This window comes from Truncatella angustata (genome assembly GCF_020726525.1).
Source record: "Truncatella angustata strain MPI-SDFR-AT-0073 chromosome Unknown BKA67scaffold_3, whole genome shotgun sequence".
Lineage (NCBI taxonomy): Eukaryota > Fungi > Ascomycota > Sordariomycetes > Amphisphaeriales > Sporocadaceae > Truncatella > Truncatella angustata.
This window is the reverse complement of record NW_025763383.1, coordinates 985,995-998,594: the sequence shown is the minus strand read 5'-3', so window position 1 is coordinate 998,594 and position 12,600 is coordinate 985,995. Positions and strand designations below refer to the sequence as shown.

The 12,600-nt window shown below is 48.0% G+C and overlaps 5 protein-coding genes across 5 annotated transcripts; 2 read left to right on the top strand and 3 right to left on the bottom strand.

Annotated features, from left to right (window-relative positions):
* Positions 1-141: 141 nt before the first annotated feature.
* On the bottom strand, positions 142-1,993 carry BKA67DRAFT_515438 (amino acid/polyamine transporter I; the record flags this gene model as incomplete). The annotated part of the gene is made up of 5 exons (XM_046097727.1): positions 142-1,362; positions 1,504-1,528; positions 1,576-1,689; positions 1,743-1,813; positions 1,862-1,993. 5 exons carry the CDS (start codon positions 1,991-1,993, stop codon positions 142-144), a joined length of 1,563 nt encoding a protein of 520 aa, XP_045959492.1.
* Positions 1,994-2,798: 805 nt separating this feature from the next.
* BKA67DRAFT_657174 (acyl-CoA N-acyltransferase) lies at positions 2,799-3,633 on the top strand (the record flags this gene model as incomplete). The annotated part of the gene is made up of 2 exons (XM_046107070.1): positions 2,799-3,117; positions 3,227-3,633. 2 exons carry the CDS (start codon positions 2,799-2,801, stop codon positions 3,631-3,633), a joined length of 726 nt encoding a protein of 241 aa, XP_045959491.1.
* Positions 3,634-3,958: 325 nt separating this feature from the next.
* BKA67DRAFT_602706 (uncharacterized protein) lies at positions 3,959-5,482 on the top strand. The gene is made up of 2 exons (XM_046105336.1): positions 3,959-4,611; positions 4,677-5,482. The coding sequence occupies exons 1-2, from the start codon at positions 4,288-4,290 to the stop codon at positions 5,415-5,417; spliced, it is 1,065 nt and encodes a 354-aa protein (XP_045959490.1). The 5' UTR covers positions 3,959-4,287; the 3' UTR covers positions 5,418-5,482.
* A 434-nt stretch (positions 5,483-5,916) lies between these two features.
* Positions 5,917-7,649, bottom strand: BKA67DRAFT_516014 (proline permease; the record flags this gene model as incomplete). Its single annotated transcript, XM_046097777.1, has 2 exons — positions 5,917-7,410; positions 7,488-7,649. 2 exons carry the CDS (start codon positions 7,647-7,649, stop codon positions 5,917-5,919), a joined length of 1,656 nt encoding a protein of 551 aa, XP_045959489.1.
* Positions 7,650-8,923: 1,274 nt separating this feature from the next.
* BKA67DRAFT_534155 (uncharacterized protein) lies at positions 8,924-9,436 on the bottom strand (the record flags this gene model as incomplete). The annotated part of the gene is made up of 1 exon (XM_046099817.1): positions 8,924-9,436. The coding sequence occupies one exon, from the start codon at positions 9,434-9,436 to the stop codon at positions 8,924-8,926; it is 513 nt and encodes a 170-aa protein (XP_045959488.1).
* Between the last annotated feature and the right edge of the window lie 3,164 nt (positions 9,437-12,600).

Here is a 12,600-nt window from a genome sequence, read left to right as displayed (position 1 = left end):
CTCCTTACACCAAACGTAACCGTTCTAGAAATAAGTGCGTTAATCTCGCATCTGGATTTTAAAGCCCTAACTCACTTGTCTCATTCGAGGAATGGATTGCTTTCTACACCATTTTCTCACGTACTGACGATATTTGTATGCTTAATCGAGCTTCCTCACGTACTCGACCGGCCCGACGTATCGGTATCTTCCACTAAAGACATAGTAAACAAGCGAAAATAACACCACTGCCCCATACATGAGGATGTTCCAGTTCATTCCTGCAGCATTCGGATCAGGCGCCGATGGAAAAAATGCGAAGACAAAGAAGACAATTAAGAATGCCTCTGACACAATGTTGATGAGTAAACCCCACTTTCCAAGACTAAAACTCGAAGGAAGCAGACGACTGTTGGTCCAGCGTCTCCAAACCATGCACCCTATGGAGCAGATGTAACTCGAGAGCAGAGCATTAGTTGACAAGGAGGTGATTGAGTTTAATGCAAGCGGCGAACCGATATTGATGAGCGAAAGTAGACTGGTGGTGATAAATGTCATGAAGAGAGCGTTCAGCGGGACGTCCCATCCAGGTCGGACGTCTGCAAACCAAGTACTAAAGGGTACGGCATCGTCTCGCGCAAAGGCATAGAGCTGCCTCGAAGATGCCGCAACAATACTGAGGTTGGCGAAAATGGTTATAAAAATGATCAAGAACCCCATGGCAGTTGCCCCGGCCACTGACTGCGTTGAGTTGTAAAATACTTGCAAGTGGGGATAGCCGGTGGCAGTGCTAAGGATCTCTTCCAAATCGCCGAGGCAGAAGCAGTAGGTTATAACCATGGCCCATTGCAAGGCGCCATTGGTGACAGTCGACCAGATCATGGACCGTGGAATAATCTTCCCGGCATCTCGGAGTTCTTCAGCCATGTGAACAGCCGCATCACCTCCGAGTAGTGGTATGATAGCTGCAGTAACACCTATAAGGGTACTACCGCCCAGGGTTCCCCAGCCTCCGCCGTCACTGAACTCCGTAAAAACCGACACTGCGTCGGCCTTTGGGGATAAGACCCAGAGTGTCGCAATTATTCCGAAAAATCCAAACAAATGAATAATAAGCCCGATAGTCTCAAGAATGGGGAGCTTGCTAGCAAGGAATATGTTGAATATGACACTAAACACGGCGACCGCAATTGTGATGAGGGTGCCATGCCACGGCTTAGGCACGTAGTTGGTGTAGTTCAAGATTACCAGACCTTGAATCTGAGTGCCTGACAGGTACGCCGATGAGGCACAGCCGGTCTGCCAGGCAAGAACTGCAAGCCATCCTGTTAAATAGCTGAGGAATTTTTGATACTTCCTGGGCGCAAATTCCGAGACCCAATGCTGGTTGCACGACCCTATTAGCGACTAACTCATTCCTACGATGTATAAACTTCTCTGCAAGTGCCAAATGAGATGCGGTTGATCTGACATGTTCTCGTAGTCTACACGAACCGTGAATTTTGTCAGAGCCCAGTCACTTACATATTGTCCGCCAGTAGTGGGCGCCCTGTTCTAAGTAAGCCATGGGCCATGTTAGCAGGCGATGAGACTGACATTGACCCCATCTCTGCCATTGAGACGTTGATAAATATGAACCCTATACAGCAAATAAACGCCATCCAGATAAGGCCAGCCGTCCCGCCGTTGAGCAAACCAATTGTAGAGACACTAAGGACCATGCTTCGGTCAGCCATGTTTCCTCCAGAAGGGATTTCGCTCACCTCAATGCTGTTTCCCAAGAAGTCATGACAATCATGGAAAAGCCAAATATGGATATGAATCGGAAGTTTCTCTGGAATGCACTTAATTTCACAATTATAGCTTGAATAACTTGGCTTACCCGTAACTCTTGGGTCTTGCCCAATCGCACCATGTGAGCGCGGTCGTCCGCTGTTCCTTGTTTTTCATCGTCACTGGTCTCTGATACCTGATGACCAACTACATCGCGTGTTTCAGGATCATTTAATACCATCTTGCTGCCAGGTTTAGCGATTGCGTGGGGAGTGGTGAGCACAAAGAATGGACAAGCATTCAAATCTAGCCCGCAAAGCCGATGTGTTCTGAAGACACATTTGCAATGGCCATGGCCAACACTATTGAATCAAAAAATTGCAGACCGGCTTTTATTGCTTCGGCAGTCTGGGCTCGATATCTGACTGGCGGGGTCGGTGTTACAATGGCAACCTTACGTAGCTGTCGCTTAAGCATCCTGCCTGCCTGCAGTCTTACTCATTCCGGCACACGTTACTGGTGGACCACGAATGTTAGGTTTAGACTTCCTGCAGCCTTCGTTTATACTCAAAAATAAGCTGTGTCGTGCGGTGTGGTTTTGGATTTGAGTCATGAGTAGTATCAGCGTCATTGCAATTGGTATAGAATTGCTAGTGCTCCTTTGACTGACTTCTATTATAGTCCAAAATAATGAGTCGAGAAACTGTCCAGAATACGATTCGCAGCATCCCTTCAGGAGGGAGCAATTCTCTCAGAAAACATCTTGGCCAATCTTTAATGATCGTTCAGGTGTGGTACCAGCTAGGGTGACATTGTGTCGATGTGCATGCAGAGGCAACCTCAAATAGAGCTGAGACACAAGCATCATTTTCTTATCTAAGGCACCCCTAAATATTGAGATTCCGCAGGACTTTAGGACCTGTGCTGCACTTCGGCCTCCCTTTGGCGTCGATGTTTTGATTATTACACACTCAGATGACCAAAAGGTGTGTTATTTGTTTTACTGATACTGTCTGATAGCGAGACGTCGCTGTCATCTGTTGTTCATGTCGTCGAAAACTTGGACAGTCGAACAGCGCGAAGCACGCTACAGCGACCTCCCAGCAGTGGCTCATGTAACAGCCTTAGCCTTCTTTGATGACAATCTGTTCGGCGATTTAATACATCCGTATCGAGAGCAATATCCCAGCGACGTGGAACTATTCTGGCTGCGCAAAGCTCGAGTAAACTACTGGGATTATAGATGGAAATGGCTGGTCGCTATCGAAAAGGGTGAGGATTGCCAGGAGACCATCGTTGGAGTCGCACAATGGGCACGACTTGGCGAAGGAGGCAAGCTAATGGAATGCGGATGGTATGACCCTCGTAAGCACTAACCATCGTGCATTCTCTTTCTCGAAAGTTTTGATGGAGGATCACATTTCTGCGAAACCCCCTCGCTCGACTACTGGCTACTGAAATTAATAGATGTAAGGTAACTTTCTCAAGCCCGCGTCTTCAGTAATCATGAAGATACATGCCCTCCTATGGCCTAACCGCGCATGCGACCCAAAAGAAGAGGACGTGATCGACCGCGCTTACCCGTGCTTTGACGGCGTCTGGTCTGGCGATCGTGCTGAGTCATGGTATTTGGAGACATTGGCAGTGCATCCAGATTATCAGAGCCGGGGAATCGGTCGGGCGTTGGTTCGATGGGGTATTTACCGTGCTGAGAAAGACGGTATCTGCGCCTCAGTTGTCAGTGCGAAAGGCAAAGACGAGTTTTATCGCAAGGCTGGCTTCGTGCTACAGGATGGCTCCTCAGGTATGGGACCAGGAAATCCACTTGCCAACGTGGAAGGCGGAAATATTTGGTGGAAAATGCGCGAGGGGTCTGGATGATTATGAATGGATTATCATGAACGATGCAATCGTAGGCACTACCTGAACTGTGCTATGTACTCGCATTCGGTTGTCATCATTATCAGGAATTCTGTGCTACTTGTCAATGGCCGAGATCTTGTTTTCCGTATATAGTCCGACTCATGGCTTGAATGGATTTGTGTTCAAACCCACATGATGGGGAGTTCCCCAGGGCGGCTCAAAAGAATGAGGGGAGCGACTGGGGAAGTGGGTCTGAGGCGGGATACTAGCCAATTGCTAGTAGACCAGATGCGGGTCGGCGCAAATTTCTGGTTTTCTAGTTGCCACTTGCTGAATACGGTTTGCAGGGCAACTCTGCCCGGATCCCCTCCTATGTCTTGCCATGATGTTGATCGTGAAGAGAACGAATGCATTAGCCCCCTACAGAATTCTGCGGTGAACATTAGTTTACTTTCCGTCATGATCAGATCCGGAAAGAGCAGATTCCTGCGAGATGTGATGTGCCGTAAGGGTCAACTGTGCAGAGTCGAACGGAAGATGCTTTCATATAAGAGAGCCTGTCGTACTCAATGTGATCAAGTAGGATGGTATTGCAGCATCTCCCAGTTCAACCCTTACTCTCAACCCATCGTCGAAGACTCTCCACGCATTGCCGCACAGTAACCTACCAAAATGGCACCAGTTCGCAAGTTGCAAGTTGGCATTGCTGGCCTCGGTCGCATGGGAGCTCGCCATGCCCTCAACTTCCAGAACCGCACACCCCGATGTAATCTTGTCGCTGCTTTCACACCTGACCCAAAGGAGGCAGAATGGGCAGCAACAGAACTACCTGGTTGTAAGATTTACAACAACTACGACGAGATGCTTAAGCACGAAGGCCTCGAAGCTGTTGTCGTTGCATCGGTCACAACAGCCCATGCCGAGCAAGCAATCAAGGCCATTGACGCAAATAAGCATGTACTTTGTGAGAAGCCTTTGAGTACCAGTATCGAAATCGTAAGCCCCCTTACTCTATCAAAATAACAATTTCACTAGAACAAGAACTAACACGCTAGCCTTAGTCACAATCAGTAGTGGACGCAGCAGCTAAGAAGCCACACCTCAAGGTCATGTGCGGTTTCTCGCGGCGCTTCGATCAGTCTTACAGACAGGCATTCGAGCGCATGGATGCAGGTGCTATTGGTCGACCATCGGTTTTCCGCTCTCAGACTTGTGATAAACTTGACCCTTCAGGCTTCTTCGTTGCATACGCCGAGTTCAGCGGGGGTATCTTTGTCGACTGCAACATTCACGATATTGATCTGGCTTTATGGTACTTTGGCCAAGACTCCGTTGTCAAGAGCGTCGTCGCTATGGGCATCACGGCTGTGCAGCCTGAGCTGAGAAAGCACAAGGACGTTGACAATGGTGTAGGTATCGTGGAGTTTTGGGGCGGCAGGATCGCATACTTCTACAGTAGCAGGATGATGGCAGCCGGTCAACATGATATGACCGAGATCATCGGAACTGATGGAAAGCTGGCTATCAACGCAAACCCCATGGGCTCATTAGTCGAGATGCACGAGCCGCAAGGCGTGAGACGTGAAATTCCTCATGACTATTACGGCCGCTTCGAGCACGCTTTTGTCACAGAGGCCAATGAGTTTACTGCAGCATGCTTGGATAATAACAAGCTGCCGTTTAAGCTTTCGGGAGCTGTTCAGGCAGTTAAGATTGGCTGCGCTCTACAGGAGAGTCTGAACTCGGGCCAAAAGATCAGCTTTGATGAGACTGGCCGACGCATTGAGGCTGCCAAGTTGTAGACAATCCATAGAGACTAATATGCATAGCGAACATTGTAAATTGAACGAGATATTTTCTGTCCTTGACAATAGTATCTGCTATGTACGGTGACTGTGACGACTTGCTTGCCTTAAAATAGTTACAGTTCGGGTGGAACAAAACACAGTTGAACATATGACCAACCAACAGTAATTTTACGCTATCCTTGCACTACACAGCTAATCAAAGAGATACTCTGACTCTCGAATTTTTTAATAAGCGGTCATAACGTTACACGTTGGGGATGCATGGTATGACGGTCGTTGTGGCAATGTCACGCTTGATACATAATCCTCAGAAATCAGTGCATTTTCGATGTCCACGGATGAGAACATCCAGGCTTCCCATACTGATTCGTAAAACAAAAGGTTCATGGGTATATATATATACATACATTCATACTTAAGACTATAATACTTATTGTGGTTCCTTGGTTGAACTGTAAAGTAGTCACAAGTGTTGAAGCAAGTCAGGGCTTCTTTACCAGAGGCGTTCCCAACATCGTCGAGCAAAGCTCATCTGAGCCAGTCTCTCCTTCTCAACCTCCTCAATACCACCCTCTTCCCAATGTCTGCACTCGTCGTCGACCTCCTTCTTGCCACTGATCAAATCCGCTTCGGCTGGTTTGACTATGCTGGTACGCTTGACGACTTTCCAGAGTACGTACATGAAAATGCCAAAGAACAGACCGAAATATGCAGTAATGAAACTACGAGCATCAAAAGGCACGAATGTGTTGTAGCCAACAAAGATCAGCGCTAGGATTCCAAGAACCAGGGCAAAATAAGCCGTCCATGGTGCCCATGGTGCACGGTACGGCAGAGACCGCGGGTCAAGTCCTTGAGCGACTCTGGCACGGTAGAAACCCAGGAAGGCGATGAGCATCATTGTGTATGTCATGATCAATGCCGTTGTAGTAAGGTCGACGAACCAGTAGAAAACCTCAACGGCGGAGTTCGAGGAAACCAGGAAGGTGATGCAAGAGATCAGAGAGACAGCCGCGACGGCATTCATTGGGACACCAGCCTTGGTGCACTTGGCGAATATTTTCGGGGCTTGACCATCCTTTGCAAGACCGTAAAGAGTTCGTGAAGATGAGTATAGGTAGGCATTACCACATGACCACCCTGAAATCATAATAAGGGCGTTGACAATATCGGGTAGGGCTGTGATTCCGAGGTTCTTGATACCGACAACCCATGGAGATGCAGCTGCGCCAGGCTCGCTGTTTTCAATAGCGCCCAAGAGCATAGGGTCGCGCGAGGAACAGATGATGCCAACGCACAAGACGCCAATGACATAGAAGCCAACCAGACGGTAGAAGATGAGCTTGGCGACGCGGGGAATCGTACGGCGGGGGTTCTGGATCTCGCCGGCAGCAAGTGCAATCATGTCCGGACCCGCAATGGTAAAGGCAGCGTAGATGACAACTTTGAACCACCCAAGGAATCGTCCAGTATCTCCAGTGGCGTAGTATTCGTGCATTGCATTGCCGCTGCCCCAATTTCGGAACCCATAGGCTTCATGCTGTGGATTGCCACCGCTCATCGTAATTAAAGTGACAAGGCAGAGTCCAAATAGGAGCAAAACCTTAGTAGATGCCATGATGAACTCAGACTCGCCATACCATTTAACAGCCACAACATTGAGGAGAAAGCACACTACCATGGCCATGGCAATCCATGCAGCCGGGTTGATATCGGCATTCCAGTATTGCATAACCGTTGCGACCGCTGAGTATTCCGTGCACACAAGCATTACACCGGCGAAGAAGTAAGTCCATCCCATGGCAAAACCCAAAGCTGGGTCGACGAACCGCGACGCAAGTTCGAAGATCGAGCCACGGATGGGAAGATAGGCGCACATCTCAGCCACTGTCAAGTTGAGCGGCCAGATAAAGAGGAGCCCCCAAAACGCGTACCCCAGAATAAGAGAGAGTGGGCCAGCTTTGCTTAGAACACCGCCAATACCGACCTGTTGTGGGTTGCGTTTTAGTATGTGTTCATTCTATGTGTCATGGCTCCGGGGTAGATGTGGAGATAGTTACTCACCCAAAGTCCTGTACCGATAGAACCACCGATGGCCATAAGTTGAACATGGCGAGGACTGAGACCGCGTACGGTTTGATTCTGTGTACCGGTGGTGATCACTTCTCCTGGTGCATTATCGCCACTTGATACGGCGGTCAAGCCGCCAATCTTTTCGGTATCCATGTCTGCTGGAGGAACGATGGCTTCGGCGAAGATGTGTGAAGCGTGAGGGATGAGAGCATGTCCTCTGTGGTTTCTCACGCTCGATATATATAAACATGATCAACAAGATACCCCTCAGGCGCCGTCGCAGTAGTTATCAATTCGTGGCAGTCAAGAACACATCCTTGGAGAGATAAGAACTGCCTGCCAAGCAGCCCGTCCGACGCTCCAACCACGCAATGAAAACGTCGCTATCAATCTTGGCGGACGTTGATGCAGGTCAAAAGGCCTGTAAATGCCGGCCAATGCTTGTCGGTTGACCATTGCCAAGCCGGTAGCGCCGTTGATAACAGCATCCTCCTCGGTAGCTCCCCAAGGGTCTGGATTGATTAACGAGTCAGGCCACAATTAGCTGATGAATTGAGGCGGCCCAGTTGACCTCTTCAGATATGCTGGGAGTCAGCTCGCGCGAGATTCAATGCTGCAAGGCTCTTCCAAGACGTCCCGTCGGTTTGGCTGAAGGCTTGGCTTTCGCGTGGACATCCCCATTACTCTTATCTTATTGGCATCTACGCATGTACTTTCCTGTTTCTCATTAGCAACTCCCCGTTCATGCTGTTCCCCGTAGTTCAGCCAAGAACGCCTAGAAGTTTTCCTAAGGCGCACTGCGATAATGTTTCTTTACATAATTGGCATCACTGACACATGCGACGCTATTTCCCCAGATCCGTGATATCAACAATTACAAGTGGCGTAAGTATCCTGGATTGAATTCGCTTTCCGATCGCGGCAAACAATACGTGTGATTTGCATCATCTTCGATCCTGTCCAATGCATGCCACAGACCACGAAATTTACTATCAGTGAGCATCTGCTAGTCATGCTTAACCATGACTCTCTCGATATCGTTCTTAATCTGTCGTGCATTTGGGCTTTGAGTCTGTATATCGTTTCAAGCCGAAAGCACCATGCCCCCCAACTATCGCCTTACACCGTGTACGAAGACGCGTTTTACTGATACACAGGCGCTTGTCTACAACACCCGTATCACTCGAGTATTGCCATTTCTACAATACACAACGCAAGACCGCAAGGATGTCTCAAGAGTTTCAAATTCAACATATATCCGGAGGCTCAGCAAGTGGGCGTACACGATACCGAAATGGCATGATAGTTTGACGGGAAGAGGCACATGGGCTCTTGGATGTGTTAAGCTCTTATTCGTTTGTGGCCTGCGTTGTCGATAGCCATTCTAATAGCTAAGATTCACAAGCCCAAGCATGTGTGCCTGCTCTCTAGATCTGTATCGGAACCGAATCAATACCCTCCGTATTCGAGCAATCCACCATGCTTCTACCGCAAACTTTGCGCTGGCTGCATTGACTGCGCTCGTAAGCCTTGAGCCTGTCGCCTTCGTACCACCAGCCTGTAGCCGGCTTGCCATCCTTCTTGTCGCATACATCGTCAATCGTCTTCCAGGCATTGTCGATCTCCTCACGGCTGCAGGGGTTAAACCAGCCATAATTGCAGATTGCAACGCGTGCGTCGGCCCAGTTCGAATTGACGCCCATGGATGGCCAAACTTTGTTTCCGGCATCGCACCATTCGCTGACAAATTCAGTTATGACTTCAAGATCGTCGGGTTCAAGACTTTTGATGTTGTCGGGCTTGTCGCATCCAACAGTCCAGTGCTGAATGGCTTGACGTGAGATCATGCGATCAGTAGATAGCTCACCAGATACTGAGTTTTCAGAGGCCGAGCGAGTTTTCATGCGCTCATGGATAATCTCGGCTTTGATCCGTGCCATTATCCTCAGGCGTGCCGATTTTGGTGCGGCCAAGGACGGTGTTGATGGTGTCGACAGATGATGCCAATGCAGTACCCGTGACAGCCATCAAGGCGACGACGAATTTCATGGACTTCATTTTTGATTTCTGATGATTGCTTGTGTTATTGTTGTGCGGGTCTCTTGGTGTTGATAACTTGAGAGAGTTGGTTGTGTGGTAATGCAGATGTGTAGCCAAGGTCAAAATGCGCGATCGATAGTTCAAGTGTGTGCTTTCATGATGTTTCCTTTCAGCTCAAACGGTGGGTTTTAAGAGAAGTTTACATTCACATATCGATGTGCAATGTTCACACTATCTCTTTGACAACTCGTGCTTGCTACATGAATTATGCCGAGGTCATTGTGTTGTACTTTTGCTTGTTAGTCATATTTCCTAGCAGCCCTACCGTCTCACATACCGTTAGTGACGCGAAGAGTTCGCCTTTGTTGTAGTATTATCCAGAGAGATTGTGTTATTTTACCATACCTATTACTCTTGTCAATTGTTTGTGTCTTCCAACGATCTCTAGCACTGCCGAATATAGAAACACTAATCATTTCGCAAAATCAAACCTCGCATTTCACGAATCTAGATTCTTTATTTCCATTATCGATGTCTAATGCATTCATGAGGTAGTCAAGCCTTTCATAATAGTTGGCATGATGCTAAGGTATCAATATCTGTTGTCTGAATGTCAGCGTGACAACCTGCTTCGCCCTGTACAAAGTTGACATCATTGCTCAGTGACCATACCACGGATTTCCTTTCACACGTTATGGGCCGATCTTGGGCTTTACGCGCCTAGCGATCGATGAGTCGTGGTCCATACTCTCTCTGTCGGTTCCAGCCACCAGTAAGTACTCTACAGTGCTAGATACTTTATGTAGATTCAAGTTGTTGAGGTGTACTGACGGTTGTATTGCTCGCCATGATATTACACGGCGTGTTTGGTTGGGTGCGTTCTTGATGGCATCTCTAGGTCTGGCATACGCTGGAAGTTTCCTAGCTAAAATCAACTGTAGGCTTTTGGTAAGTACATACTATAAAAGCCACTGGAACAGCAATCCTGAGTATTCTTCCGTCTAGTGAGTATTCTCCATAACGGATACGCATGATATCCTAGGCTGTTGGCTTGCTCTTGACCAATATTCCAACTCAGGAGTTACACACTGATACCATCTATGACTCCTCCAAAGCCTTGATGATGTAGGTTCTGTCAAAGGGCGTTGTTACGTCGTGATATGAGGGCTATAAATACGCTTTCGTGCATTTGTTCCCTATGAAATACACACATCAGTGCCCCATTGATCTGTAGTTGAGGTATACCATATTTACCAGGTGTGCTCATCATGCGATGTTGACCTGATTCACATCAATCGACCGTGAATGTGGCCGACATCCGTGCGACATGCAGTACTTGTTTGCGAGCAGCACTGTTTTCTCGGTCGGAGAAGTCAACGTAGCAAGACTGTGGATGTACGGGGGGTCTAGCGAGTTAGTGAACGAGTGAGGCTGACGAACTCTAAAGTCCTGACACGGGTCTGCGCACCAACTTGACATTCTTTACAGGTTGACTGTGATGACATTATCCAGTCCTTCTAGGGGCAACCTGAAACAGTCGAGCAAAGTCGCATCGCTGATTCCCACGAAGGAAAATGAAGAACCGAAAGGTCGAACAATTTGGTTCAGAAGATTATAATTGGTTTTGCAGCACTGCACTCTGTCTTGAACAATATTCATTGAACATACTTTCCGTCATACTCTTCGCCAATAGATGACACTGCATTGTACTAGAGTGTTATTTCAGGTGGTCCTAATTGTTAAATGGCAAGTTTCTGGCAAGGGAGAGTCCCAATAATGGAGTCATGCGTCATTACCTTTTCCACCTCTCGGAGCTCCGTCTCGTGGCCACGTGCTTTTGCAATACTCATCTCTATGACGATATCTCATCCTAAACAAGTTCGGTGCAACCATAGGGAAAACGTGATATACCCCAGGAATTTACAATTTGGTGCAATTTGACTAGGTTTCATAACACAGATCATTAAGCTGAGGAAAGGGAGGGAAGGTATGCTTCGCTTCAAAACAACGACGTCACGACACTGATGCACTGGTTTGTTTGGCCAAAAGAAATAGAACAATATTCCATAGAAATGTTCCAGGCTTTTTGTGGCACTTGCCAAACCAGCATTGAGTGAGCAGCAAGGTACGTTAACGAATAAGCTTGAACGCGCACAATGTTGCCCCCAGACTAATATCGCGAGCCTGGAGCCGTCAGGCACGATTATAGTATCACCTCAGCCACTTATGGAGCGTTGAGGGGACCGCGTATAAAGTGGAGATCCCATGACCAAAAGAAAAACGCTCTTTTTTCTGCTTTACTAAGTTACCTACCGTATTGTAAAACCTGAATTGCTTCTATGAAGCACCAATTGCACAACGGCTTCGGCATAGTCGAAAAATAGTGCAGCTGCTACGTTCTTGAACTGGGAGACTTGGGAAATTTATCCCCAGCCTGGCTGCCGGTACTTCCGAACTGAGACAGCTCAGCTCCTTGGGCTAAAGCTTAACCCAATGAGAGAGTCGCGGTAAAGCACCAGAGATTCCAAGAAAATGGGCCTACAGTATGAAGCTGCAATTAGTTCTGTTTGCGGTCTTCGAAGCGTTCTTCCGATTCGATCGCGGCGCAAATCCAGTTCGAGAATGCGGGGGACAAGGTGACCCAGCATGACGCTAGTGGCTTGTCCCTAGATGGTGTTTAGTCTGACGACATAGACTTTCGAATACGTGAATTGCATTACGCGAACACAATTTTACGAACACAATTCCCTCGGATCCTGTCAGCAAGATTCGTGCTGGTTACTTTATTCAGCCAACCATGGCATGCTATCTCACATCTCTTAATCCTTGTCCAGGAGGATGAGCTGGAGTCTAAATTGGGTAAGTAGCACCGCTTGAGGCTACGCTCTGATTGGAAGAAACAAGTATGTCGTTTATTGATCGTTTCAAGGTGTCAAAGACTAACTGGAGAGTTCAGGGCTCATGCCAAAGCTCTTCAGCCAGGTCGAGCTCACGGATAAAACGGATTGGAGGATCGACTAGTGTCTTGCAATCGGGCTTGAGTTTATGCACAGCCAAGATGCTA

Coding starts and splice junctions, on each gene's coding strand:
- BKA67DRAFT_602706 (XM_046105336.1), top strand. CDS start 4,288: ATGGCACCAGTTCGCAAGTTGCAAGTTGGCATTGCTGGCCTCGGTCGC. Junction 4,612..4,676: donor TGAGTACCAGTATCGAAATC/GTAAGCCCCCTT, acceptor CGCTAGCCTTAG/TCACAATCAGTAGTGGACGC.